This window comes from Lepidothrix coronata, unplaced genomic scaffold (genome assembly GCF_001604755.1).
Source record: "Lepidothrix coronata isolate B3197 unplaced genomic scaffold, Lepidothrix_coronata-1.0 Scaffold0, whole genome shotgun sequence".
Lineage (NCBI taxonomy): Eukaryota > Metazoa > Chordata > Aves > Passeriformes > Pipridae > Lepidothrix > Lepidothrix coronata.
The window spans coordinates 15,235,883-15,261,709 of record NW_016690180.1 but is presented as its reverse complement, the minus strand read 5'-3'; the positions used below and the strand labels follow the sequence as shown (position 1 = coordinate 15,261,709).

General features: G+C 37.0%; 1 protein-coding gene across 3 annotated transcripts in view; it reads left to right on the top strand.

The window, feature by feature from the left end:
• Positions 1-25,827, top strand: part of STIM2 (stromal interaction molecule 2) — a 71,834-nt gene that overhangs the window by 30,670 nt on the left and 15,337 nt on the right. For all 3 annotated transcript variants that reach the window (XM_017803707.1, XM_017803644.1, XM_017803766.1), the window contains exons 2-6: positions 5,832-5,962; positions 16,384-16,498; positions 23,530-23,641; positions 24,293-24,408; positions 25,550-25,727. In XM_017803707.1, coding sequence (XP_017659196.1) covers positions 5,900-5,962; positions 16,384-16,498; positions 23,530-23,641; positions 24,293-24,408; positions 25,550-25,727 — 584 coding nt within the window. In that variant the 5' untranslated portion in view covers positions 5,832-5,899. The remainder of the gene's footprint in view (positions 1-5,831; positions 5,963-16,383; positions 16,499-23,529; positions 23,642-24,292; positions 24,409-25,549; positions 25,728-25,827) is intronic.

The following is a 25,827-nucleotide window of genomic DNA, read 5'->3' as shown; positions in this document are numbered from 1 at the left end:
GAGCTAGTGGTGATTTAAGAAAAAATCAAACCCTTGCTTGCCTCATCAAGTTTCCATGTGGGGGAAAGAAGGAATATAATTGATCTGTATATATTAAAAGATACTGAAGTAGCAGAATAAATGGACACTTTTCAGTACTGACAAAACCAGGTTTGACTCCCTCATGCAAAGATCAGTTGTATACATAGTGAAGTTGTAATGATTTATTTTAGGGTTGTTTGACGTGTCATTTTTTTAAAATGAAGAATGTTTAGTGGATTTTAAAAGAATCATGGCAGCTTTCATGGGGCCTGACTGTAAATAGGTGGGATTTTTTGGTGGTATGTATATATATATATATATATATATATTTGTTGTTAAACTGCAGCATTACCAGCTACTAAGTATTACATCTGTATTCAGAAATAAGTGCTCCATATACCAGACTTTGCAGTCAGGAGTTTAAGAGTCTAATCTGCTGTTATTGAACGAGTTTACAAACAGTTTCAGAAGTTAGTTCAATTTCTAATACAGAGTAGCAGAAAAACCTAATGTGAAACTTAACACTTTCAAATTTTTTGGAGACAACATTACTCTGAATCTCCTTTCCTGTTGCACCCCTTCCCCTTGCCCTGCTGTCATTAGGGTTATTGCATTTTCCTCTTCAGGAAGCTCAGTTAAGTAACATCAGTGTTGTGATTAGAAGACAAGGTACTCCATGCTTTTTGTCAAAATTTTGTCTGTTTTTTTAAACTGTTTTTAGTGGAAAGATGTGTTGCAGTGATGGACTTTTATTGAAATGATTGGAGTGAAAAATAATGCCACAAATTACTTTGTCAAGTTAACTGTTAGATCCTGCTCAGCCTACTTGCCATATGGAGGAGTTTAATTATTAAGAGTAGGAGTGATTTGCTTTGGGAGCTTCTAATTGAAAGATTAAACGAAGCTCACTGTGAGGCTGTGTCTCAAGCATTTGAATATTTTTATTGACAACTTATGTAAGGGTTTAAGATAAAAACATGTTTATTGCCTTTACTGTGAATAGCTGTTTGAATGTCAGGCAAAATTCTTGAAAACACTTGCTTTTTCAGTAATTTCATTAATCCCTCTTGTATTTGACACTTGGATTTGTACTCAGGTCTTCAAAAATTTTTGTTCTTTTACAGATTTTTGTGCATTGAAAGGAGTCATATTTTGAATTGGTGATGAAACTGTAATGTATTGAAGTACATGTAAAACTAAAGCACAACAGAAATATAAGGAAATAGAAATTCTAGTTAGGGGAAGATACATTTGGTACCGGGTTGGGGGTATTGCGGATACCTGCTTTGTCTCTGGAAAATGCAAAGAAATCCACTTCTGTCATCATGGGATGCTGGAACATGGTTATTTTAAGCTGAGAGTACGTACTTAGGAAACTGACACTATAGTGCTTGCCTTTTCTGTGAGGCTTCCCTTTATTCCAGATGGCTTTTTAGGAATGAGGAATCATAAACCTAGCACAACAGTGCTGAATTCATCAGTAAAAGGCAGTCATGGAAACACTGCGTGTTTCCATAGGACGGCCATATGTTATCGTAAAAACAGTGCTCTTCCTTCTTGGTGAACGCTCACAGAACAAAAGGGATACGTAGTAGTCAGTCTCCAAACTTCCAACTGCTAAGTTTGAAATAACTTCCAACTGCTAAGTTATTCTGAGTGAACTAATGGGAAAATTTAAAGGCATTTAAATCTTAAATTTGATGGTTTGTACCTGATTCCAGGTAGCCCTGAAAAATCATGAAGGTTTTGTTTGTCCATTCATTCTTAAAAAGGCTCTTTCAGGCATTGAAAACACTCAAAGGCTCAGGCACTTTGGGGACAAATGGAACTGCAAACACCTGGTTGGGGTCACTGTCACAGGCTTTGGCATAGGCATAGCTTTTGTGATCCAGGGTCCACATGCAAAGGAAGTGTGTGAGAAAGAACTGCCGTTTGTTGATCTGTCAGTCCTTTTCGTTCTGAAGTCTGTTACACTCACAGCAGTAAATGCAGGATAGATGAAAGACTATGCAGTGCATATACCCTTTTGATTTGGAACCATTTCTAATGATGTATCCCTAAATAAATTTCAAGGGCTTTGCTAACATGAGCTCTTGAAGATATCAAGATATCAGTGTAATTAGTTTTCCTTAATGTCTTGTGTTGACAGTGTCACTTTCTAAGTTTAACTTCTGTTGTATTTTCCCCTGGCCTGTAAATACAAAGTTTCCTGTATCTTGGGTTGGTTAACTGTGCTTTGTTCATTATCAGACTGTCTCTCGTGAGAGACTCCTGTGGACTGGTGAAGACCTTCTGCCCTTGCCTTAGAGCTGAGAGGCAGTTACTGCCTCAAGGCAGGAGAGGGGTTTGTTTCAAAATCCTGTGCCAGGTTCGTTGAGCCATGAGTTTGGCATTTAGTTTTTAGTAAGAAATTACCTCCTTATTATGACCAGTAGTTCTGAAACTTCGTCACTTCTGACCAACATGAAAAACTAGGCTGTAAAATAACTGGTGCCTGGAGTGACATATGCTATGCTTTTATGCCTCTTGTCCACCTTCTCTCTTTTGTTTGCTTTTGCTAATTCTTCTGTGCTTTTTGTTAAAGGAAGGCTCAAATTCCAAGCTATCTGTTCATTCCATGGGCGAATTTATCATCTCTGCTTTTTCCTGTGATGATCATTTTGGACTAAGTGTATTTATGACAACACACCAGACTAGGACAGAGAAATTGGTCCAGACGTGAAATTAGGTTTGTCCTTAAAGTACAGTAGAAGGTTTGGAATCCCAGAACACCTTCAATAGGATGGATTCAAAGTGAAAAATAAATTATCAACTAGTCTTATGACTTCTTGTGGGGCCTCAGGGCTATATCTATGGTGTTTGCTGTATCTTAAGACTTTTCCTCTTGGCTTTTATCTTGGAGACTTCCCAAATAGCCACTTAACTAACCATACTTCATCTAGTATTAATTTGAATCGTTTTTACCATGCAATTGAGGCAAAATACTGCATGATAGAATATTCTGCAGAGCTGCAGTTGATTCAGTTTCTGTCAGCTGTTTTTTGGATTTGGTAGGGCTCCATAGGTGTGCTTGTGAAATGTTTTTCACTTGTTCTTTAGATTGGAGTGGCTTTCTAATTTGTTTTTGTTTTGAGATTGTTCTCTGAAGAAGGGGATGATGACCCGTGCTGTCAGTCTGGGAATGTTTAATTTTACCAGCTTCATAATAGTAAGTAGCTTCAAAGTAAATCTGGATTCTGTTTAGAGTGGGTTAATTTTTATTACAGTTAACATGTGGTCCTACTCTGTTTCTCAGTCTCAAAATGAGCAATTGGCACTCTATCGTTTCTTAAGAGAGAGATCAAGTGTTCTTGGAGCCAGCTCGTGGGACATTTGAAGCACTAACAGCCTGTTTACTTCTCTCAAGAAGAACCATAGCTCCTTAAAGTGCCTTCATTCTTAAATATCCTAAAAAGGCATATTTAAGATAAGTACTCTGATTAAGGAACTGATCAGGCTCAACTGTGTGAAATTGTACTTAGAGAAAACCTTTTGATTTGAAAAGCTGGGCTCTCAGCTGAACAAAATGGAAGAACATTTGAGTGGGTGCTTGCAAATTGTGAACACTATCTGACGTTTTCTTCTATGTAAGAATAGAACTAAGTTCAAATTAAGCAAGTTGGGTGTGTTTGGGGGACCTCTTTATCAGTTTTTGATGTTTATGCTTTTTTCTAACTTAAAATACAGTATAGATCTAAACATGTAATAAAAAGATGGTTCTTCTAATTTATGGTTGTATTTTAAGTAAATTCATATCCCTTTTTCTTGGCCACTGGAATTTAATTACTAGCAGAGGTGATTCATTACAGTTGCAAGGGAAGCCTTTCTACAGCAATTCTATATAGTCCTTTATTTCAGGGCTGAGTCCTTTAATGCCCCTGGCCATATTAATGTTTTAATTGCAGGGCAAAAATTTAAAGGCTGAGTATTGCGAAATTAAACCTTTTGTGATAAAACAAAGATGGAAAAATAAAATAGATATTTTTTTAAAAGTAAAAAAAAATTACTTGGTTTTTCTTAATAAAATATTAGTTGCATTCCAAAGTTGAAAATTATAGTTTGCGATTGACCTGGTTTAATATTTAGTAATGAATTATTTAGTAATATTTAATACTTAGTAATTTAGTAAAGAAGAGATTTAGAAGTTTGTCTTTCTGAATTACATGAATTATTTCTAAAAGCAGCATCTCTGTTCTGGGACAGTGTCAGTGAGGTGTTTGAGTTTTTTTTAATGTTGATTTTTTTTTGTTCGTTTGTTTTTGTTTGTTTTGGTTTTGTTTGTTTTTTTTTGTTCATGGACATAGAAGACAGATTTCTGTTGATTTCTGTATAATAAAACTTGACCATAATTAAGAATGCATTGACTTGCATCTAGCCTTGGGAATCAGTTATGCTAATTATGCATCTGAGATTCCAACTATGTTGTGGTTGTTATCTTCATTCTTCTACTTTGTAGCCTTATGCATTCCATTATTTTTGATTTTTGATTATTTTAGAATTCATAATAGAAAAGCAGAATCATGATAATCCAACTAGTATGACATAGTAAAACAATAAATTAGTTTTTCTGTGCAAACTCTTCATTCTCTCTATTTCTGTGCTTCCTTTACATTACTTATATAAATGAGCCTTTTAATAAATTCTGTAGCAATATGAAAGCTTAATTGTCTGATAGACTAGAAGAAGCAAAAATTACTCACATGTTGCCTCAATTTGTATTTGCTTTGATTAAAGTGTGGTGCACCAGTTTATGGGACTAGTCACTGCATTTTTATAATGGCTATCACGATGGGAATTCACTATCTTATTAAAGCTGAACTTTCAAAAAATAATTTCTGTATCCTTCTCCACATTCTGTTCTTTGATGGTGTTGGATACATCAGAATTAATGAAATAGTTAGCTATTAGTTAATGCCAAGGTCTGTGAAAGACCAGTGTAATGATGGTTGATCATCATGCATTGCAGATTTTTGGAGCATTTGGCGTGTGCCTTGTAGAAGGGAAAGAACAGAGACTTAACAGGCTGATGTGGTGCAAGCCGAGCCATAAGCTGTGCACGAATCATGAGCCTTCAGTAATGAATGCAAATGAAAACATACTATTTTTGACTTGGAAATGTGCTCCACAGCGACTGCCGTTTGTAATCAGAGGGTACATGAGCGATATATCATGTATTACATAGTCATATAAATATATCAGCTGAAATTTTTTTGCAGTGCACTTTCTTCTCTTACAGTCCTCTTTGAATATTTTGTGTTCAGTAGTAATACTACTGACTTAGATTTTTATCTGCAATGTGATTACCATCCCTTTCTTATCTGTTTATGAAGCTGTGATTGTATGACATGACAGTTCTTTTCCTTCTCAGCCACTGCTCTCTGTGTAGCCCAGAGGTTCAGAAAGGAGGTTGGGAAGTGCAGTGACTTTATTTGCTATTGTAGTGACATATTACTGAGGGTGGATGATAGAAGAAAAAGTGGAAATAGTAAGTTACTGGGGTGGAAAAAACAAAGTGTCAAAACTATTCCAGCTTATTTTTGGGGATTCCTTCCTGGATAAAAAAAAGAGTTGATTTACACACACCCCCCTTTCGCTTTTTTTGGTAATAATTATTATTTTACAGTTAAATTTGATGTCTATTACCTGGTGATTATGTGCAATGAAGTACAGGTACACAATACAGGAATTAAACCCTTTTTTCTGCTTGGGAGAATTATATTCTGGAGTGACTCTAACTAATGGTTTGGTTTTGTTTTTTTTCCCCACTTTAGATCCCTGCAGTTCACTCAGCCCACCATGCTTTACTGAGGAGGACCGATTCAGCCTAGAAGCTCTCCGCATGATCCATAAACAAATGGATGATGACAAAGACGGTGGTATTGAAGTAGATGAAAGTGATGAGGTACGAATAAAAAAATCTTCACTTGTGCATGCATGAGGTCTCATTTTTCCCTTCATTGTTTTGTATAGCTGGTCTTTATCTTCCAGCACTTGAGTAGTTGTTGCTGTTTTTCTTAATGCAGCCCTTCCCTTAGCCAAATAGGGAAGGAAAGTCTAATTTCTGTAATTGTCTGAAATGGCATATTGTTGTCCATTGTTCTAGCCTACAGGAAAGTTTTGTATGACTATGTATAAAAGCTGTTATTTTTGTGATTGGTGTAAGACGTAGGCAAATGATGTTGGGTTAGCTTGCAATGAGGTTGATGTGATCCATCACCTGGTAGTACAGTTTCTTTGCTCAAAGTTTTCTTGCTTAGGGCATCTCTGGCTTTCCTATTTGCCTTTGATCTGTTGCAAATACTTCATGGTGCAAAGCAATACCTTTTACAGACAGCAGTTTAGAAAGATTTCTGGTTTTGCTTACATTTTACAGGGAAGTAGTAATCACCTCCTGCTGTAGGCTAATGGTAGATTAAGACCTATGAACTAAGGAAGGTTATACAGACCTGCCTGAAGTTTTTTGTGTCTGCGTTCAAATGAGTTTGGTAGGCAGGCTCCTTGTGGTCCTAGCAAAGGACATGCCCTTGCACTTACTCAACTTTACCATCAGGATTCTCAAAATTACTAGTTGGAGTGGAAATATCTGTGGTTTCGTTGTGTTTACTTTGCATTCTGGCAGTTGTTAGGCACAAGCTTGAGAAAGGAAGGAGAGTGAAGATGTCCCCTAAAAATAAGGGTATTGCCATGTGGCTCTGATACCCATTGTCACTGTAGATGAATGGGAGAAGAATCTTGCCCTTCTTTGTCATCCTTTTTTATTACATCTAGGGGAAGATTGCTCTCACTGAATAAGTTAGGTTATGAATTATCATTTGTCAAGTTTAATATGATGCTACTTACTTTTCTATGTGCCTGTGTGCAAACAGCATCAACAGGCCCCATCCAACCTGATCCTGAGTTCTTTCAGGGATGGGACATCCACAGCTTCTCTGAGCAACCTGTTCTGGTGCCTCACTGTCCTCTGAGTAAAGAATTTATTCCTAACATGTAATCTAAATCTCTCCTATTTTAGTTTAAAACCTTTCTCCCTTCTTATCACTACTTCCCTGTGTAAAAAGTTGTTCTCCCTCTTTTTTATACCCTCCATTTAAGTACTGAAGGTCACAATAAGATCTCCCTGGGGCCTTCTACAGGCTGAACAATCGCAGCTCTCTGTCTGTCTTCATAGGAGAGGTGCTCCAGCCTTCTGAGCATCTTGGTGACTTCCTCTGGACTTGCTCCAACAGGTCAATGTGTTTCTTGTGCTGAGGATGCCAGAACCGGATGCAGTACTCCAGGTGGGGGTCTCACAAGAGCAGAATAGAAGGGGAAGATCAATTCCCTTGACCTGCTGGCCACTTTTTTTTTGATGCAGCCCAGGATATAGTTGGCTTTCTGGACTGTGAGCGTACACTGTTGGCTCACGTACAGCTTTGCATCCATGAGAACCTCCAAGTCCTTCTCCGCAGGGCTGCTCTCAGTGAGTTCTCCCAGTCAGTGCTCATGTCTGGCTTGGCCCAACCCAGGTGCAGCACCTTGCACTTGGAGTTCAGGAGGTTCTCCTGGGCCTACTTCTCAGGGTTGTCCAGGTCCCTCTGGATGACATCCCTTCTTTCTGTTGTGCCAACTGCACTGCTCAGCTTTGGGTCATCTGTAAACTTGCTGAGGATGCATTTGATCTCACTGTCTGTCATTGATGAAGATATCACAGAGCACTTGTCCTGACAGAAGTCCCTGATGGGCACCACTCATTACTGGCCTCCACCTGGACATGGAGCCACTGACCTCAGCTCAGGCTATGTCCATTCAGCCAGTTCCTTATCCACCGAGTGGTCCACCCTTTTAATCCATCTCTCTCCAATTTGGCGAAAAGGATGTTATGTGGGATCATGCCAGAAGCCTTTCAGAAGTCTAGGCAGACAAAATGGGTTCGTGTTCCTTCTCTGAGTGCTGGCTGTCTCAAATCACATCACTGTGTGTACCTTAACATTGTTTCCTTGAGGATCTGCTCCAGACACAGAGCTGAGACTCACTGTTCTTTAGTTCCCCTGTCTTCCTTTCTTCTCATTTTAAATAGGAGTGATGTTTCCCTTTTCCCAGTTAGGGATTTTGCCTGATTACCATGGCTTTTATAATATAATGGAGATAATCTAGCTCTGTTATTGCAGAATGTTGGGTGGTTGTCATTAATGTTTGGGATAGGCACAGTCCAGTCTGAAAACTGAAACATCAGTGATGGAGTGTGATCTTCCTAATGAACTTCCCAGCACTTTGATTGATTCTCTTGACTTGTACTGCATTTGTTATACATGGAAGCTGAGAAAGTTGGAAGAAAATACAGAAATATTTATACATTGGAAACTTTTTATTAGTATTCAGAAGATCTGTCCTGGTTTTCAGTGGACCATCTTTATATCTGACCTTAAGTTTCTTCCTGTTCCAGAGGAAGCAACAGAAGCTACTCTTAAGACCTGTTTAAGAGGCTGAAATTAGAACAGTTGATGAGGGATGCTGTTTCAGCTGGGGTAGTGACAGATGAGTGAAACTGTGTATTCAAACTACTCATTGTGCATAAAATAAGATGACCGAAATGTAGCCCTTGTTTCTGCTAGTTCATTTTAAACTATTGAAGAAATATTTAATAACCCCCTCCCTGCAACGTAGCTCTACATATATTTTCCATGCAAATTGGTGATGAATATGTATTTGCATAGGGTGTTTTCTTCTAAGACGTTAAATGCAAGTCTGAAATTAATAAGAAATGCAGTTTAATTGCAAGTTCAGCTAGTAATTTGTATGTTCTTCTTTTACTTAGTAGTGCTTTTACTGGATCTTTACAATAATCTTAAAAGATCTACATTTCAACAACACAGTTACATAGTTCTCTGATTACAGTAGGTCTGAATATACGCTAAGTATATCCTAATATACACTATTTCAGAACCAGATTTTTTTTTGTTCTGTCACAGTGGGTAGTGCTGCTTGCCTTGATTAAAAATGAGGACTGATAATTAAAAAATCTTTATTAGAAGTAAAGCTTACATGAAATGCAGGGATTTTACTTAACAGCAGGGAATGGATTTTCTGTTTTATGCTACATGGTTTTTACTTGCAAGAGTCCTGGAAGAGCGGCATATTGAGTATGTTGGTTAGATATTCCTCAGCTTTATATTTGGCAGGAAGAATGTCACAAAGTAGAATAACTTTCTGCTGTTTTACCAGCACTACAACACTATTACAAGTGTATATTTACACCAAGGAAGGAAGTTCTTGTAAATAAGTTATTTTGAGAGGGAAGGTAAAAAGAGCTAAAGGTGAACTATTTATTTTAACTATTTTAATTTGCTAATCCAGTTAACTCCCAACAGTGATTTCAGACACTTCATCTGCACACAGTTTATTTTTCCTAATGTTTTCATGCCCTGTTTTATGTTGTAGTTTGTTTTTCCTCTGTAAAATGAAGGGTCACATAAAATCATTCTGTAGAGAAGGAGTTTTTTTAGGATATAAGAAAATTTGAACTTGTTAGAAGAAATTTCTTATTTTCTCAGAAATGATCTGATACTGGAAGCCTGTTGGACCTACTTTATATGGGCTGGAAAGAAGCTTGTATTTGACCTTGACGACATTAATGTGGGGAAACCTGATCTACATTTTTAGCACGGGATTTAATAGTTATGGAAACACATGAGGGATTTGTTGAAGTCTTCTGAGGAAGTTAGAGGGGCTCTAGTCTGAGCACAGACTAGTTAGATTTTTTTTCTTCTTTATTTTTTGGTATGGTACAGCAGAGAAAAGGAAAAAGGAAGGATGTGAAAAAAACCCCAAACCTGTGCTTATTGTTAGGGCAGTCTAATATGAATTTTTCTATCAGATCTAGATCCTGCTGTTATTATTTTATTATTAATATGTACAAGATTGCAATTGTTTAAACTGGTTTCAAGAGATATGCTGTAAATGGGTAACTGAAAGGGAGAATGTAATATTACTAACTGAGATTTTAGTTGTGTTGTGGGAGGTTATCCACCTCAGGAAGCATCTGTTGCACCATGTGAACGTGACTTGTTTTAATGATGAGGAGGCACAAGAATTAAGGCAGACTTATCATATGTTCACTATTTACATAGGTTCTTCCTGTTTCCAAAGAACCTCCATATGTAGGTCGTACATGAAGTAATTTCCTCAAGGAATCTCTCTACAGTACTAGAATAAATTGACATTTTTGAAATATTAGTATCTTACTGTGTGTCTGATGTCATACCAAGCTAATGCCACAAATTTACATCTTTGCATGGGATATTTGGGTAGGTCACTTAGTGTATTCATATTTTGTTTAACTTCTTTTAATGAGGGAATTTGCATTATTACTTAACAAAAAAAAACCCAAAACCAAACAAACCCACAGAAAACAAACAAACAAACAAAAGACAAAGTACAGTATGGAGAGGAAAAGACTGCAGCATTGAAAGCATTGAATGGCTTTTAACAGAATGGTCAAAGAAGTTCAAACTGCAGAGATGATATGCAGAAGTGCCCGAGTTAAAAATGTTGTCTGGAGACAAGAATCAAATAGAATCTCGCTTTAGTTGCCTAAACCAGGGAAGATGATTGTCTTCTATACAGTGATTAAAGCAGGAAAATTAGCTAGTATCATCTGATCTGGAACAGTAATAGTAACATAGCACTTTGGCTATAGTAACTCTACCAGGGGCAGAATGTTTGATAACCCAAGATCTTCCTTTTGAAGTGACCCTTTCTGAATGGATGGGCTCTGTGAAGATATTGTCTGAGGATTTATGTTCATATTTGCATCCATGATGCAAATAATCTGAGAGGTTCAACAAACGTGATGTCTTGAGAGAGAGCATGCTTTGTTTTTTGAGAGAAGAAAAAAGGTCAAAGGAAGAATCCAGAAGGAAATAGAAATTGATAAAATACAGAGGTCAAGTGTAAACAACTCAGTTAAAAAATAATAATTTGTAGAACTGGGATGGGTTCAGAAGCATATGCTTCAGTATATCCTGCCTTTAGTGCTAATTTATGATGCAAAGTTTTATAGTAGAGGAGAATCAGTCCATGCTGCTAATACTTATTTTTATTATGTAATTAATTTGCTAGTCATATTTTTGGTTGTTTATGCATCCTTTCTTTTAGCAGTTAAAATGGTACATGCACTGGTACATCATAATCTATTTTATAAGCTTACTAAATTAAATTATTTTGCACCAGCAATACTATTTTTAAACAACCCGGAGAAATAAAATTGAACATCTAACTTTGCAATGTGAAATTATTTTCTGAATTACTTCTGAAATAGATCTGCCTATTCAATTTTTATGACGATGAACTGGTGAAAGAAGACTGTAGGTATCTTTGTTCTTTATTTAGTTCCTTAAGAGATATAAAAAATGAATGAGACATGAATTACTACTTTGGACCAGAGACCTATTCATCTGAATAATCTGCTCTGGACAGTAGTGAGCACCAAACACTTAGGGCAAAATTGCAAGAAATTCCATGACAGGAAATCTTGAAGAACTAGATGCTGAGCTGGTGTGGTGCTCCCATTTTAAGTATGTGCATTTTGGATATTAGGAGCATAAAGTGTGAGGTGAAAAAACATTTTGAGAATTTAACATTAAACTTGGAATGACGCTAATTGAGTAGCCCTTCTGTCTTATTGAACAAAAGCAAGTTCTTGTGCAAAATTTGTCTTTCTTTTGATCTTGGGGGGAGTAAAGATTTAGCAGAAGATTTTGAAGAGGAGGAAGTACTGCTGTGAATGGTGTAACAGATGATGTAGTTCAGAAGCTTGCTTTCCATTTCTTTAGTGCATCTTAGGCCCTGGTTAAACTTCAGGAGCCTACCTCAGGTGTTATTTCAGCAGAGAGAGGTTCTGCTGTAGACCAAGTTCTTAGTTCATTTTGTTCTCTGCAAATATGCTCTCATTAAGATGTTAAATGTCCTTTAAAATTCCCTTAGTATTCTGGTTTTGTCCTTGTCATTTGTATAATAGAGGTCCTTAAACTGATGTTCATATTTCTGTAAACTGCTTTATATTTCAGTGTCGGCTGGTTAGGCAAAATTCTGCATGTGGAGAAATACCTGCTGCAGTGGTTCAGAAACTGAAAACATTAGAACTGTTCTTTTCATGATACTGGGATAGCTCTTGAGCACGTTTTACATCTCACTGTACAAGAACATTCTGTTACAAACGCTGTCCATTCAAATAAGTATTTTGAACTTCCTAACCAGTGTCTCAAACCTTTTCCCCCAAAGCTATTTGGTTACTTTGATTCCCTTTATTTCTTGTGACTCTCTTAATAGAGGCCTTTTGTGCATTAATTTTTTTCATTCAACTGCTGTATTTGTCCCCAGGCAGAATGTCTTTTAGTTTCCCCAAAGTTTTGTGAGCAATTCTGAATGTGTCTACAGAGTTTGTTTTTTCAGAGCAAGATAAGGAGCCAGGACTTGTCTGAAAACATTATGAGCGTGTTAGTTGACAGCTAACTTGTGCTAAGTCCTGTAGAGAAGCAGTGTGTGTTATCATGGGTACAGTTGCATGGAAACCTATTCCAACGTGATTTGGATCAGACCTACCTCATGCCTTGCCTCCTTGGAGGTACTTAAGCTAATAATATGTAGCTGTCTGCACCTGTTTATGTAGCACTGCGGGCATTTAGTCCTGCTACAATGGAATGCCCTCTTGGAAATTCTTTGGCTTTGAAGGGTTGCAAAGTTTACTTTGCAGTAGGATAGCTGCAGTTTGTTTTGAGCTGCAATAAGTTTTTTTCAGTAGAATGTGTAGATTACTTAAGGTATACTTGGTAGAACTTTCCTTATTATGTCCTACATTTTTCTAGTAATGTTTTTATTATGCTTGAATACATTTTCTTATTTTACTGTGTAACACCTTTAGAAGCCACTTCTGTAGGGTAGGCAGTTGCAAAAGCTGTCATGCCTGAATTATAGTATGTTGCCTTTTAAAAGCATATTTGTCATTATAATTTATTCAGTACATGTGACATTGCAATAGCTGCAACAAGTCTGGTTACAATAGATGAGAAGGCTGTCTAGCAATGACTTGGGTGTATCTGAAGGTTTATAGGAAATCTGAAGGGTTATAGGAGAACTGAAGTTGTAACTTTTGCAGGTTTCCCTTTGAATCAAGGAATAAAACTGAAGGAAATAACACTGCTTGAGGAATAGAGTAATACTTAGGCAGGAAATATTATGAATTACTCTTAAAGTAAACTTGTCAATTAGAGGGTCTATTTTATGTTGATGAAACTGAAAATCTTGAACTTGAGCCTTCACCCAGGACAAAATATAAACAGCATATGAATGCTTCCTGCTGCTGTTAGTGAGTGTGGTTAATTTTACTTTTCTGCCAGCATTTGCAAAAATATGCAATTTCTCATTTGCTCTTCAAGGAGTGTCTCTTACAGCTTCCATATTTTAACTTGAGTTTAGTTTGTAAGCACTCTCTCCGATACCAGTCAAACTTGTATTGGATTTTGGGATGTCTTTTTACCTCTTTTACAATGGTCAGATTTTTTTTTTTTGGTGGTTCTTGCTTCAGGTTGGTCTTTGTTTATGAGCTGACTGGATTTTGGTGAAAGTTACAGTACTAAAGCCTTTCTGAAGAGGAAGGAAGGTGGCATGTACCTGACTCTGTAACTTCTCCAGGGCTCCACAAGTCCTGTCCCCCCAGGCAGGCAGAAGTTTCCTCTCTAGCTATTACACTGCCTAACCTTGGACTTTAGGATGTTGATCTTTGTAGAGGTATAGTTGTTATGGAGTTTTGGGATCAAGACTCCTTTTCAAGTCTAGGTGTGGTGTTTTTTTTACTGTCTACTTGTTTTTGAAGTAACTACATTGACAAATGATTTTTTTTGTTTGTTTCTCACAGAGTTTTTAGGTAACTTATCTATTGCTTTCTTGGTTTCAACTTTGTAGTCTTAAAAGGACTTCTCCTTCCTGAGTAATTATGTTGGCTAAGATAATCCCTAGATGTGTTTTTGTTAGAGCTTATTCTTTTAGCCTCCCTATTTAGAGTTATTTTTCTAACCTTTTCTTTGTATACTTAATGACCAGGGCAACAGAAGAGAGATTAGCTGCCATGACAAGGAACAGAAAAATCCTCTTTTTACTAGAGTTGTTCTGTTTTTGTCTTTCTTCAATTTAGGACACGGTTCTTTTTCATGAAGAAGCACTTCCATATTAGGCCAGTTTCAAAACGAAGATCCTTTAAACTAAAGAAAGATATTTGATGTTATTTACCTCCTCTTTAGTAAATGCATTCATTCTTGGAAATACAATGGCCTCTTTCTAGCTATGTGTACTCTTAACTTTAGTGCTGGGACCATGTGGTGCCAGAGAACCTTGTTGAGGAAGCCATCGTGATTATTTTCACAGATCTGGGAGCAGCGTGGGTAGGATAGAACAGAAGAGGGGCTTTTCACTTGGGAGAAGTTCTCGTGGGTGTAGAACCTCTCCCCCTGAGCAATAACTGTACTGGTTACTGACTGCAAGCTGCTCACAAGTTTGAGTGCTGACAGTCCCTTTTTAAAAAAGGACGTTAGTCAAATCCATCTGTCCGTGTAAACGAGGTCCGCTGTCACCCTCTCCTCCCGGGAGATCCCGTGTTGCGGGTTTGGATCCGTGCTTCCCGTGCCGCTGTGGGCGCGGGAGCGCGGGGGCTGCTGCGCCCTCTGCGGGCGCCGGGGCCGAACGGCGGGAGCGGCTCCGGGTCTCTCACGCTGCTGCCGGCGCTGCTCGTCCGGGTGCCGAGGCAGCCGGTGTCCGTCCCGTGTTTAAATCGCAATGCTCTCTTAGAGTTCCTTGTAGTGCTTAGTTTGGGGTGAGATGGAACACATTGAAGCTTTTCTGTTTATCATTTGGCATCTTCCTTCTCTCCTTTACTTCTGACCACGTATTAACCATTGTTAACAGCAATTCAGATTTTCCTTGACAGCACCTCCAACTGCACAAGTGTTCTCATCCTTCAATATTTTACAGCCTTTGCTGACAACTAGCAGTAAAGATAGGAACAAGTTTGTACAAACAAAACTGCTCTGAGTTTGCAGATCTGAGAAGATGCAAAATGGGCTTAAGCCTGCACATGCAACATATGTACATGTATGCATTCTGTTCCTCTTCAGAAACGCCATCACCCTACAACAACAATTTGTTTCTAAAACAAATGTCCGTACCTGACATTTGGAGTCACCAAGGACAATCTTATCATCAGTCACTAGAAAGCTGAAGAGTGTTAGCATTTACCTTAACCCTCACATGAAGAGAGACAATCTTTACAGGGAGGGACGTAGAATATATTTTTTTGCTGAATTTTTAGTATACTTTTTCCAAGTTCACAAAAGATATGCTGGGGATGTCAGCTGCTAATAGGTACTTGCAGTCTGGAGGGAAAAGGTGAGGTGGGCAAACATCAATTCTTTTCTGATGTTCCAGCTGTGAGACTACTTTAATCTGGAAAGGCTTACAGACACAAGTGGATAAGAATATTATTTTGCTTGTTTTCTTACTGTTTAGTTCCTGCTTTTCAGTTTACCCTTTAATAAACATGGTATGGGAATGAATAAGATAATCCATCTTTGGTTGCACATTGTAGAATTTTCCAGCTTCATGGTATTATTGCCAGTGTGGGAAGGTTTCAGAGTTCCTGCTTGGACTATGGAATATGCAGCAAATATTTCTACATTTGCATACATTTACAGCATACTGTTCTGTGTTTATTAAACATTTTTACTGCTGCTGATCCGTAATGTTTCAGAAGTTCTGTAATAGCCCTTGCCCAACAGGCTGCTCTTTTCAGTTCTCATATGTTTAATAAATTTATCCTATATTTCTCATGGATGTGCATGTTTGTGTATATATTTTTTTTATATCTGAATTTATGCCATTCGCATTCAAGGATTACTCATCCATAAAGGAGTGATGCACTTTCAAATCTTACATGGTCTTATTTTCAAGTAGACAAAGTTGGTTAAATGTCTTCAGAGTACAGAAGTATGCAGTATGACTTGTGTGGTGCATTCTTGTAATCACTGTAAATCTAAGGCATACTAAAAATGTTGTTAAATCTAGTATACTAGCAACTGAACCTTCAGTTTTTCTAGGATATAATCATGGTGAAAACAAATCTTAGAAGAGATTTCTGATAATGTGTTTTCTGAGTCTTTTTAGAGAACTTAGATGAATTCTGTGTCGCTTGCATGTGGAAGAGATAGCAAAGAACTCTTGTCTACCCGATTTCCTTCTAATTTCTGTTCAGAAATTGTTATTTTGGCATTTAAGATGACGTTTTTCCTTTTTCTTCAGTTTCTAAGGGAAGATATGCAGTACAAGGATGCCTCTAATAAACATAGTCACCTGCACAGAGAAGACAAACATATCACCATTGAGGATCTGTGGAAACGCTGGAAAACATCTGAAGGTAGGTAAAGAGGTATAGCTAAAAATGATGGTGGTTACTGACAGAGACATAAGTCAAGAATTTTTCCACCAAGTATAGAGTAGTAAATGAATGACTTGAAGCATCTTCATTAATCCATTTTGATACTTTTATTTATAGGCACGTGTAAACCTGACTAAGAACTTATTTAGTACAGCTAGTGTTAATTTTCTCTGCATGTCCTTGGTGCATTGTAAGTAAACTAACATAGCTTACACATTCATCTGTATAAGGTTCTAATTTATCAAGGTGACTGGTGCAAGTGCTGAATTCCAGATTAGCATATTTTTAATTTAATAAACCCTAAGGGTTGCTCTCAAGCTATTTTTAAATATTTATTGCATGTTGTATTGAGTTGAAAGTTCACTGTACTTCTACTTCAATGTAAATTTTATTTGGGTTATGAAGAGCTAGAATTCTTAGTCTAAAGTATTTTTGAAAATCCTTTTAAACTTGAAGCACAGTAAAATGGACTGACAAGACCACCAGCCCTCCCTCATGCTGTTTTAAATGAAATAAGTTGAACCAAATATTCCAAGTATCAAAAGACAGTATTTAATGTACAGTACAGTATTCATTGCCAAATATGTTCCAGGATATAGTGATTTAAAAAAAATTCCAGATATCTAGGATGTTAGAATTGTTAGGAGAAAAATACTTAACTTTTTTTTCCCCCACACCATTCTAAAGGTGTTGTGCTGTCCTGGTTCTGGCCAGGACAGGGTTAATTTTTTGCAGTAGCTGGGAGGGTGTGTGGCTAAGGCCATATATTGTTCATATGCCCTAACATTGTTGCTGGGGGATGGGAAAGGAACTCTGTCTCTCTTCTGGGGAGAAGGGAGAAATGAGAAATGTGGGGGATGGACCCATATTTGTTTATTGTGGGGGGGCTTTCTGCGTACATAGTTTCTTTTTCTTATACCTTTTGTTATTAATGTTGCTGTTACTGTTAGTTTTCTTATTTCATTGCCTCTTACAGTAAATTGTTCTTATCTCAACCTCTGGCTTTCCTTTTTGTGCCTTCGGTTAGAGCTGTAGGGGAAACCAAATACTATATATGAGAATACCATTCCTAAACTAGGACATGTGCTAATGGTGCACATAGAGAGATCTAAAAGTTGGTATTGGTCAAACAACTAGAAGTAGGAACAAGAGAGGAATGGAGCTAGGAACATGCCATTGTTCATTCTGCTTATGTAGGAAGTAATTTAAGTGCAGTCTGAAGTAAGAGGTGTTTGCTATGTAGTAAATATCTGTTTTAACTAGTGATTTTTAGCCTCATCTCTTCAAATATTCTGTAAAGACTTATTTGCTGAAATTCTTGTTCTATGAAAGTATTACAACTGAATTACCAGAAAAAATTATCTCCCCATAATTGTTGATTTAACTCATGAGTAACTCTTCAAAAATGTAGGCTATAATGATCCCAGAAGTATCTAATTTGTCTATTGCGTATATCTTTGTTTCATGTTTCTTGAATACAGTGAGTAGTGTGAGTAAGACTCAAAAGACTTTGAGAGGAATGTCATGTTTCATAGTGTCTGCATATAGTGGTTTTACTGGGCATGCTGTTGAGAGAACTTAGGTTGCACCACAGGGAGACCTTTGGAATGAGACTCCTGAGCTGTGTTACCAGTGCTGTGCTGACTGTTAGAAAGCAGAAAGCCCCTCAGAAAATGAACTACCTTCATTTGATTTTCGGTGACATGGAAAGTACTGTTTTACCTTTCTAAATGTTTTAGGAATTTTGATTGATTTGTTTTCTTATGTGCTGCTGTTTTATAGTGCCAGTTTAATGCAATTTGACAACATTAAACAAGAGGAGGGAAGGTAGTGTAAATGACAGCATCAGTAATTTGAAACTTTTAAGTACTCTATTGAGACTGTGTGAGAATTACAAGCTCTAAATAGCGCTCTTGACAGTGTATGCAGAAGCATCTTATGGATCGATTGCTGCCTAGTTTATGCTGAGTAGAATTGCACATTCCTTGCCATAAAGCTGCTTTATGTGAATGTTTGTCTTAAGTATTTGTCAAATAGCTTAAAGGTACTTTCTGTTTAAGATATTGGGGATGCAAGACAGATAAGATTTGAGGGCAGAAAGTGAAAACGTGCCATTGCTGTTTGGTGACTCTTTTTAGCATTAAGGAAAACAGAGCTTCCTTTTAAGTAATTGCTTCGGAAAGATCTTATACAGTGAGTAGAACCCTGAGGATTGGCTCCATTCAAAGCTTTAAAAACTGCCTAATAAAAGAAGGAGCTTCAGAATATTGCTTTTTAATATTTCTGACGCTGGGCAGGCTTTTGGTGTCCCTACCTGGTGCAGAATCTTCAAGGCATAGTCTATGCTGGTGCAAATTAAAGGAATTTCAAGGCTGCTGTAGGTTTTATCTGCATGGAAGGAATCATATCATAACTTGAATCAGCATCCAGCATTTTGTTGCTGTGTTGCCACACAGTTTAAATGAGTCCTTGAGTACAAAACAAGATTTTAATTTAATTTAGTTTAGTTTAGTTATGATATGCTTTTTGTGACCTTTGAAATTTTCTAATCTCGTAGTCTGATTCTACAGAGTGCTCTATTTAGAGGAGTGACTATGAACTAGCACACCTGTTTAAAACAGAAAACACTGCTCTCTGAGTCATCTGACTTACTGTGTGTTACTGCTCTTTAAATGTAAATGCCAGTATATGCTTGTTGTATTCTTTGACTGCCTTGTCTTCTAACTAAGCAGTATTTATACATGCACTACAGAGCCTTTCAGCTATTCAAAAGTAATAAGCTTAGTAGCTATTGATAGATTAAAATCAAAGGAGCATCTTCAGTTTTTTTTCTACAAGATCCTTGAAGAGGTAGAGGTTTTGAGTGCAGACAAGGGGACAGATGCGCATTTGTTTTGATATCTCAGTACCAGTCTCTGTACAATTATATTTGAAAGTTCTCTCACTTAGAGGTGCCTGCCTTCTCTTTTTGCCCCTGTGATGGGCCATGATCATACGAATTTTCTGTCTGTGCAAGGTGGGTGGGTAGGTATTTAGTCTCGGTAGCAAGAGAGACTGTAAAATCAGTGCAGGGCCTTCAGCTGGGTAGTTCTCTGACATGTCTCTGAGTTGGTGAGAGCTGCATTCTTGGTGATGTAGCATTGTCCCTTGGGACTTGATTTTTTAGTAAAGTAAACCTGGAGTTCATGAATGGCCAGCTATTGTCAGACTACTTTAAATCCTTCCAAACCTTCTTGTTACAAACTGCCTTAGAAAAAAGTAACTTTTTTTAGCATTATGGCATATTTGAACTTTAATGTATAGTATGTCCTGCAGACTGCCCTATAATACAAAAAACCTTCTCCCTTGCCTTGTATTTGTACCTTTTTATTTTCTTTCACTCTTTCCTTTTCTGTGAAAAACAGATAGTGAACTAAAGTCTGGTACCTTATTTATTAGAGTCAAAAGATAAAAAAATGGTTTTATGTTTGTATGTGTGATCATCTGTTGTATTCTGATTTACTGTTGCACAAGTATTGCAGCAACTGGGACTAAACCATGTACCACAAAGGTGTTGTGGTTGCCTTGCACTTTAAACATTTGGTTTCTCAGGTTTTAAATATCTGGAGGTTAGAAGTGTATGCAAGCAGGGGTTGGCTAAGGATGAGTTACATAATGCTGTGTACTGCCAATGTTACTGTTGAAGGTGCTAAAAACTAAGTTTTGAATGGTTTTGTATGCTTGATACAGAACAATCTTGTGGTCAGCCTGTTCTCAACTTTAAGCCTAATGTATGACTGTCATTCACTCCTTGCCATGAAATACTCCTATAAAATGTAATTTGATTTCTGAAAGGAGTAGGAGGCCCATAAGAGTACTGAGGCTGACACTGCAATGTTATTTTATTTCAAGCCTCCCTGCCTGGAAGCACTGTGCTATGTGATAAATATTAAAAAATGATCTTCTGATCGGCCATTAATGTGGGTTAGCAAGGACGAACTTCCAGACAGGGCCAGTTTAAAGCTACTTTGGCTGTCTTCATCTTCAGTATGTTGATAGGGCAGTTAAAAAAAAGTAGGAAAAAACCCAACTCAAAACTTGTGATCTGAAATAGAACAGCTGATGCAACTCTAGAGACTGAGTGCTGCTCTGAGGTGTAAACACTGGTGTAGTTTCTACACCTGCCTTCCCAAGGCATGTTGTTGGCATCCTCTCTCTCAAGATATCTGTCTGTGAAAAGAGGTGTGAGAAGGAAGGATGTTATAATTACTCTGTAATGCTGTATGCATTTAACTTGGAGTAATGTGACTTGCTACTCCACTGTCTGAGGCACTGTATTCTTTTTTGGTGACTAAATTAAGGAAAAGTTACAACCCCACCTAATTAGTAGGAGTTGGCACATTATAACTGGCAGTGCTGATTAAGATGAGTTTCAGCTGGCCTGCTTGCCCTTCAGTACACCTGGTGTATATCACACTTGCCTTGTGTCGTGTTTCAGTGGGCTGGAACAGCTTCTGTTGAAGAAAGGCCAGTTTGCTTTTCGGTACTGTATGCTGTTGTAGAATAAACAAATATGTGTTTCATAAGGTCTTATTCGAGATAAGTGAAACAATACTTTTTACCAACATACAGCGTATAGAAGATACCAACAAAAAGAAACTGAATTCACTGACAGAGTCGGAAAGGGAGAACAGAGTAGTTTAGTCTGAGCCAACCTGGAAAATTTGGGGATTTGCAGACACCTACAGTAAACATCTGTGAATGAAGTATTAGTTTACATAATAAATCTAAATTTCTTGTAAAATACGTGGATGAGGAGAGATTCAGACTATGAAATCTCAGAATAAGAGGTGACTATGTATTGATAGCCTAAATGATGAGTGGTTGTTTAAAAGGACACAACATAATCAAAGAAGTAAATGATATTAATTTTTTGGTAAACAGGTAACAGTGTAAGAAGAATACAGGAAGTACAAGTTCTGATTCTATTTTTGGATAGACTTTAGTTGCTTCATTTTGCAGTCTCTGTACTAATGGAATTATCTGATAGATAATGAATAATAAAGTTTTCCTGAATATAACTGATTTGTTTGGGAAAATATCCTTTATATTCTATGAAGACAACATCACACCAGTCTAGACAGTAGAAAAGATATGATTTGCTCTATGGTAAATCACTTAAATATGTACCTAATTTCTTACAAAATAACATGTTTGAAATTACTACTTACTTGTAAAAAACCTACAAATTTATGTAAAATTTGATGGAGTGTCTACCAAATACTTTCAGTAACAAAAGTGAAACGTCTCAATGGTATTTTTTTCCCTTCCCCAAGATTTATGAACTCAGCGAATTGTGTGGCTTCTGAAATTGCATGTTCTGTCCTGTCAGTGATAGTCTGTAGTGTGTAGTGGCTATTTTAGGTAGGTTTTTTTCACATGTCACATCAAAGCAATGCTTTTGCTTTGGACCAGTCTCTGAACTTATTTCTAGAATGCAGTTAAGGTGATATTTTTCTGGATTATTTTACCACCCTTTTGAGACTCATAATGACCGCTCTTGAATGACATGTAAGTCTTGCTTATTATTCACAAAAGAGTTAAGAATCTTTGCAATGGGAACAAACAGAGCCCAGACATTTTGCATAAAATCTTAGAGTAATATGATAAAACTGTTTCAAATCAATACCTGATCGTGGCTCAGAAGGAGAGAAGGAAATGGGACAGTACACTGGGAAGGTTGTGTAGGCATTCTTATGGATAGAAAACAAGCGGTTTGTACTGCAAGTTTGTTTCTTAAGTGTTCTGTCTCTGGTTTTCTGGAACGATGAAAATCTAAAATGTTTGAGCTTATTTTTCAGCTATGCTAGTGTAGACAAGAGACCTAGAAGTCCTTATTTCAGTTTCAGTCTGAAGTGAAATATGAATTTGAACTCACAAAAACTTCCATTGCCTGCAGCTTTACCAATCAGCTCTTTTGAAAGGGTCATTGTCAAATGTCAAATGTCGAATGTGTCTTTATGATAAGGTTTCTACAGAAACCTCTACCTAGCATTGTCACATGCAGGTAGTTCTAAGTAGAGAAATATTAAAAAAAAAATTAAAATTTTTTCGTGTGAATTGTCTTGAAAAGGAGGCTGTCACATTTTCTTTCATGTGTAGACAAACTTTTGCAGAGTCATAAATGGAGCAAACAATTTCCCTTCCATTTTGTCAGTGTGAAGCTTTAAGCTGTAGCAGGTGGCCTGTAAGGACCACAAGTATGACCCTCCCCCCTTTTTTAAAATCTCTGGGTAGGATTTTCTTAGAGCATTTGTAGGTATGAAAGTTTATATATACTATTGATGTTACAGAGGAAAACTGTTAATTATTCTCTACATACTTAAATAATTATTCTTAGTGGAAGTATTTTTGCATTTAAACCTGCTTTTTTGGGCAGGTTTGAGAGAGATTTAAGTGTTTTCCTGTTATATTATCACTGTCTTTTGGTGTTTTCTTTCAGTCTTCTCTATTCATCTCTCATCGGCTCCCATTTTGTGGTTGGTAGGCATGAGCCTGTAAGAAATTTCTTGTGAAAACAAGTTCTTAAGCTACCATCCAGGGAAAGATCTTGGTGTGTTGCCTCAAATGACTACATCACCAGCTGATGTGTGTTTAGTTCTGCAAGGGTAACAAGGACAAAGGGATTGAGGCTGAGATCAGTTTAAGTAGATCAAAGTCACAAGAGGTCACAAAATGCTGTCCTGATTTAAACTAAAGCAAAAGACTAAATTATTCTGTGGAATTTTTAATAAAAAAATGTTTCTATTTGTTCCATGCTTGTTTTTTTTTAGAGTTTGCCTAAGCTTTTACTGAGAAGCATATAATGAAAAAGGCAAAATGCCAGAAACACCTTAGTGCTAATTTTTCTGCAATTATATTTGACTAAACTCTCTTGGTCATTGTAGCCTGCTTTTCTACTGCTTGTCTTCTATGTCTTGCTGTTAAATTTTACAAAAATGTAAGGTAATTAAATGGAATTTTTCTTTCAGTTCATAACTGGACTCAAGAGGACACTCTTCAGTGGCTTTCAGAATTTGTTGAACTGCCACAATATGAAAAGAATTTCAGAGAGAGCAATGTCAATGGAACAACACTTCCCAGGTGAATGTTTCTTCGGGGTTGGTTTCAAATAATTCCTTGTAGGTTTCTCTTTTAGTCTGTGTGTGGGAACAATGATGTGAACCTAAAGTCTAACAAGATACGGTCAAATGCTAGAAAAGAAAAACATCCTTGCAGTTTTGAAGAAGTGGCTGCATTTTTTTCCTGCCAAAATATTTTAAAATATGACTTTCATAAAAGTTTTGTTTGTTGCTGTGGAAGCTTTTATCAAAGGTCACATAATTCTGTGTGGTAGCAAACTTTCTTTTGAACATCTTCCAGTCTATTGTATGGGTATATGTAACAAACTATCTGTAGAACCTGTTTCCTGGAGTGTGACTACCACATCTGAGTATGTTGCATGTATTACAGAGTTGGTGTCACAAGTCTGCAAATATATCTTTACCTTTAACTTTGTTAAATGGATTTATTTCACGATTTTTCCAGAAAGAAAAGAATAGGTAAATGATTTTATGTTCCTTTTTGCCACTTTCTGATATGCTTTTTTTTCCAGCCATACTGTCGTATTATATTTCTCACTCTTAATTGCTTATCTGTAATCTATAAAACTATGATGTCTTTTTTTTTTTTTTGCATAGACTGATTCTGAGTATAATTTATGGTATAGGTAATGTTTTGTCTTATCATTAACAGGATAGCAGTAAATGAACATGCTTTCATGATCTCTCACTTGAAAATAATTGACCGGAGCCATAGACAGAAGCTTCAGCTTAAAGCCTTGGATGTGGTTTTATTTGGACCTCTTACCCGTTAGTAACTTCATGGAGTTTTTTCTTATCTCTTAATTATAAGAATTCAACAGAGCATATTTTCAATGACACTTGATACTGTAGATAGGACAGCTTATCTATGTTGTGGATGTACTGATAGATTGCTTGGCATGTGTTGTGGAAGTCTGCAGTGAATTAAAAAAGATTGTTGAGGTGCTGTGACCAGGACAAAGGTCCACTTCTGTATATAAGATCATGTAGAAATTTTAGTATAACCCCACTTCAAAGATGGAAGTTGGCCTTTGTGTCACAAGAAGTGTCCTCTAAATGTTTTTGACTGTTTAAATTACAGTTACAGCTAATGTTACATTCACTTCCCAATTAGCTTGGACAGTGCAGCTGGGATGCTGAAATGAGAGGGGATAACCTTCCCCAAGAAGAAAAAAGGAGAGGGTGGTGCAAATCCAATAATTGTGTCTTTTGTGCAGAGTTGAGTTTAAGTGTGGTTAAATTCAACGCAGCAGTTCCACATCTGACCTATTTTACCATATGCAGACATGTCTATAACCACATCACCAATGCTCTGCATTCTTGCTTGTACACAGCTACAGATTTGTTGTGGTGCTGTGCATGTCTGGTGTTCCTGAATCAGTCAGGCCAGATCTGAGCTGGGGATTTTTAGGGGGGGAAAAAAGCACTTTTTATTTGTATTATACCTTTAATGCTAGCAGAAAGTATTACAAAAGTTCAAATGAGTAAAATTGTACTAACAAAGATGTGTACGTGAATCTTGGATATGATAATTTGACGATCCAAGTTTTACTTTTAAGAAGGGCTGCTGTTAGCCACTCACCATTTTAAAATGTACTTTATTTTTTCCAAGTGCATTTTTAACCCAGCATAGGGTATTCCAGAGGGTGCAAACTGGGGAAAATTTGCTCAAACATAATTAAAGCTCTTACTGACCTGATAAAGTGTAATTGGGGAACTCTATTTAAATAAGTAAAAATAAAGATACAGAGTATGTACTGTAAAGGTTTGATAAGCTTTTCTCAATCTAATGAATGTTTTAGTGTAGATTAAGTAAATTGTATTAGAGCAGAGCTGCTTATGTTGTATGGAAAATGCTCTGTTGTCTGTATCAGTGAACTAGTTAATGATGGTATTATTCTCTGCACAGGTCCCCCTCACAACTGGATGAAGGATTTTATATTAACAGTTTCTATAGTTATTGGTTTTGGAGGCTGCTGGTTTGCATATACACAGAACAGAACCTCAAGAGAACATATCACAAAAATGATGAAGGACTTAGAAAGTCTTCAAACAGCAGAGCAAAGTCTTCTTGACTTGCAGGAAAGGTATAAAACCTAAAACTAAAAAAAGTTAATGTCTAGTTGTCCTTTTGTTTTGAGGTTAAATACAAACATAGATCCTTTACAGTCATAAATTATTTGCATT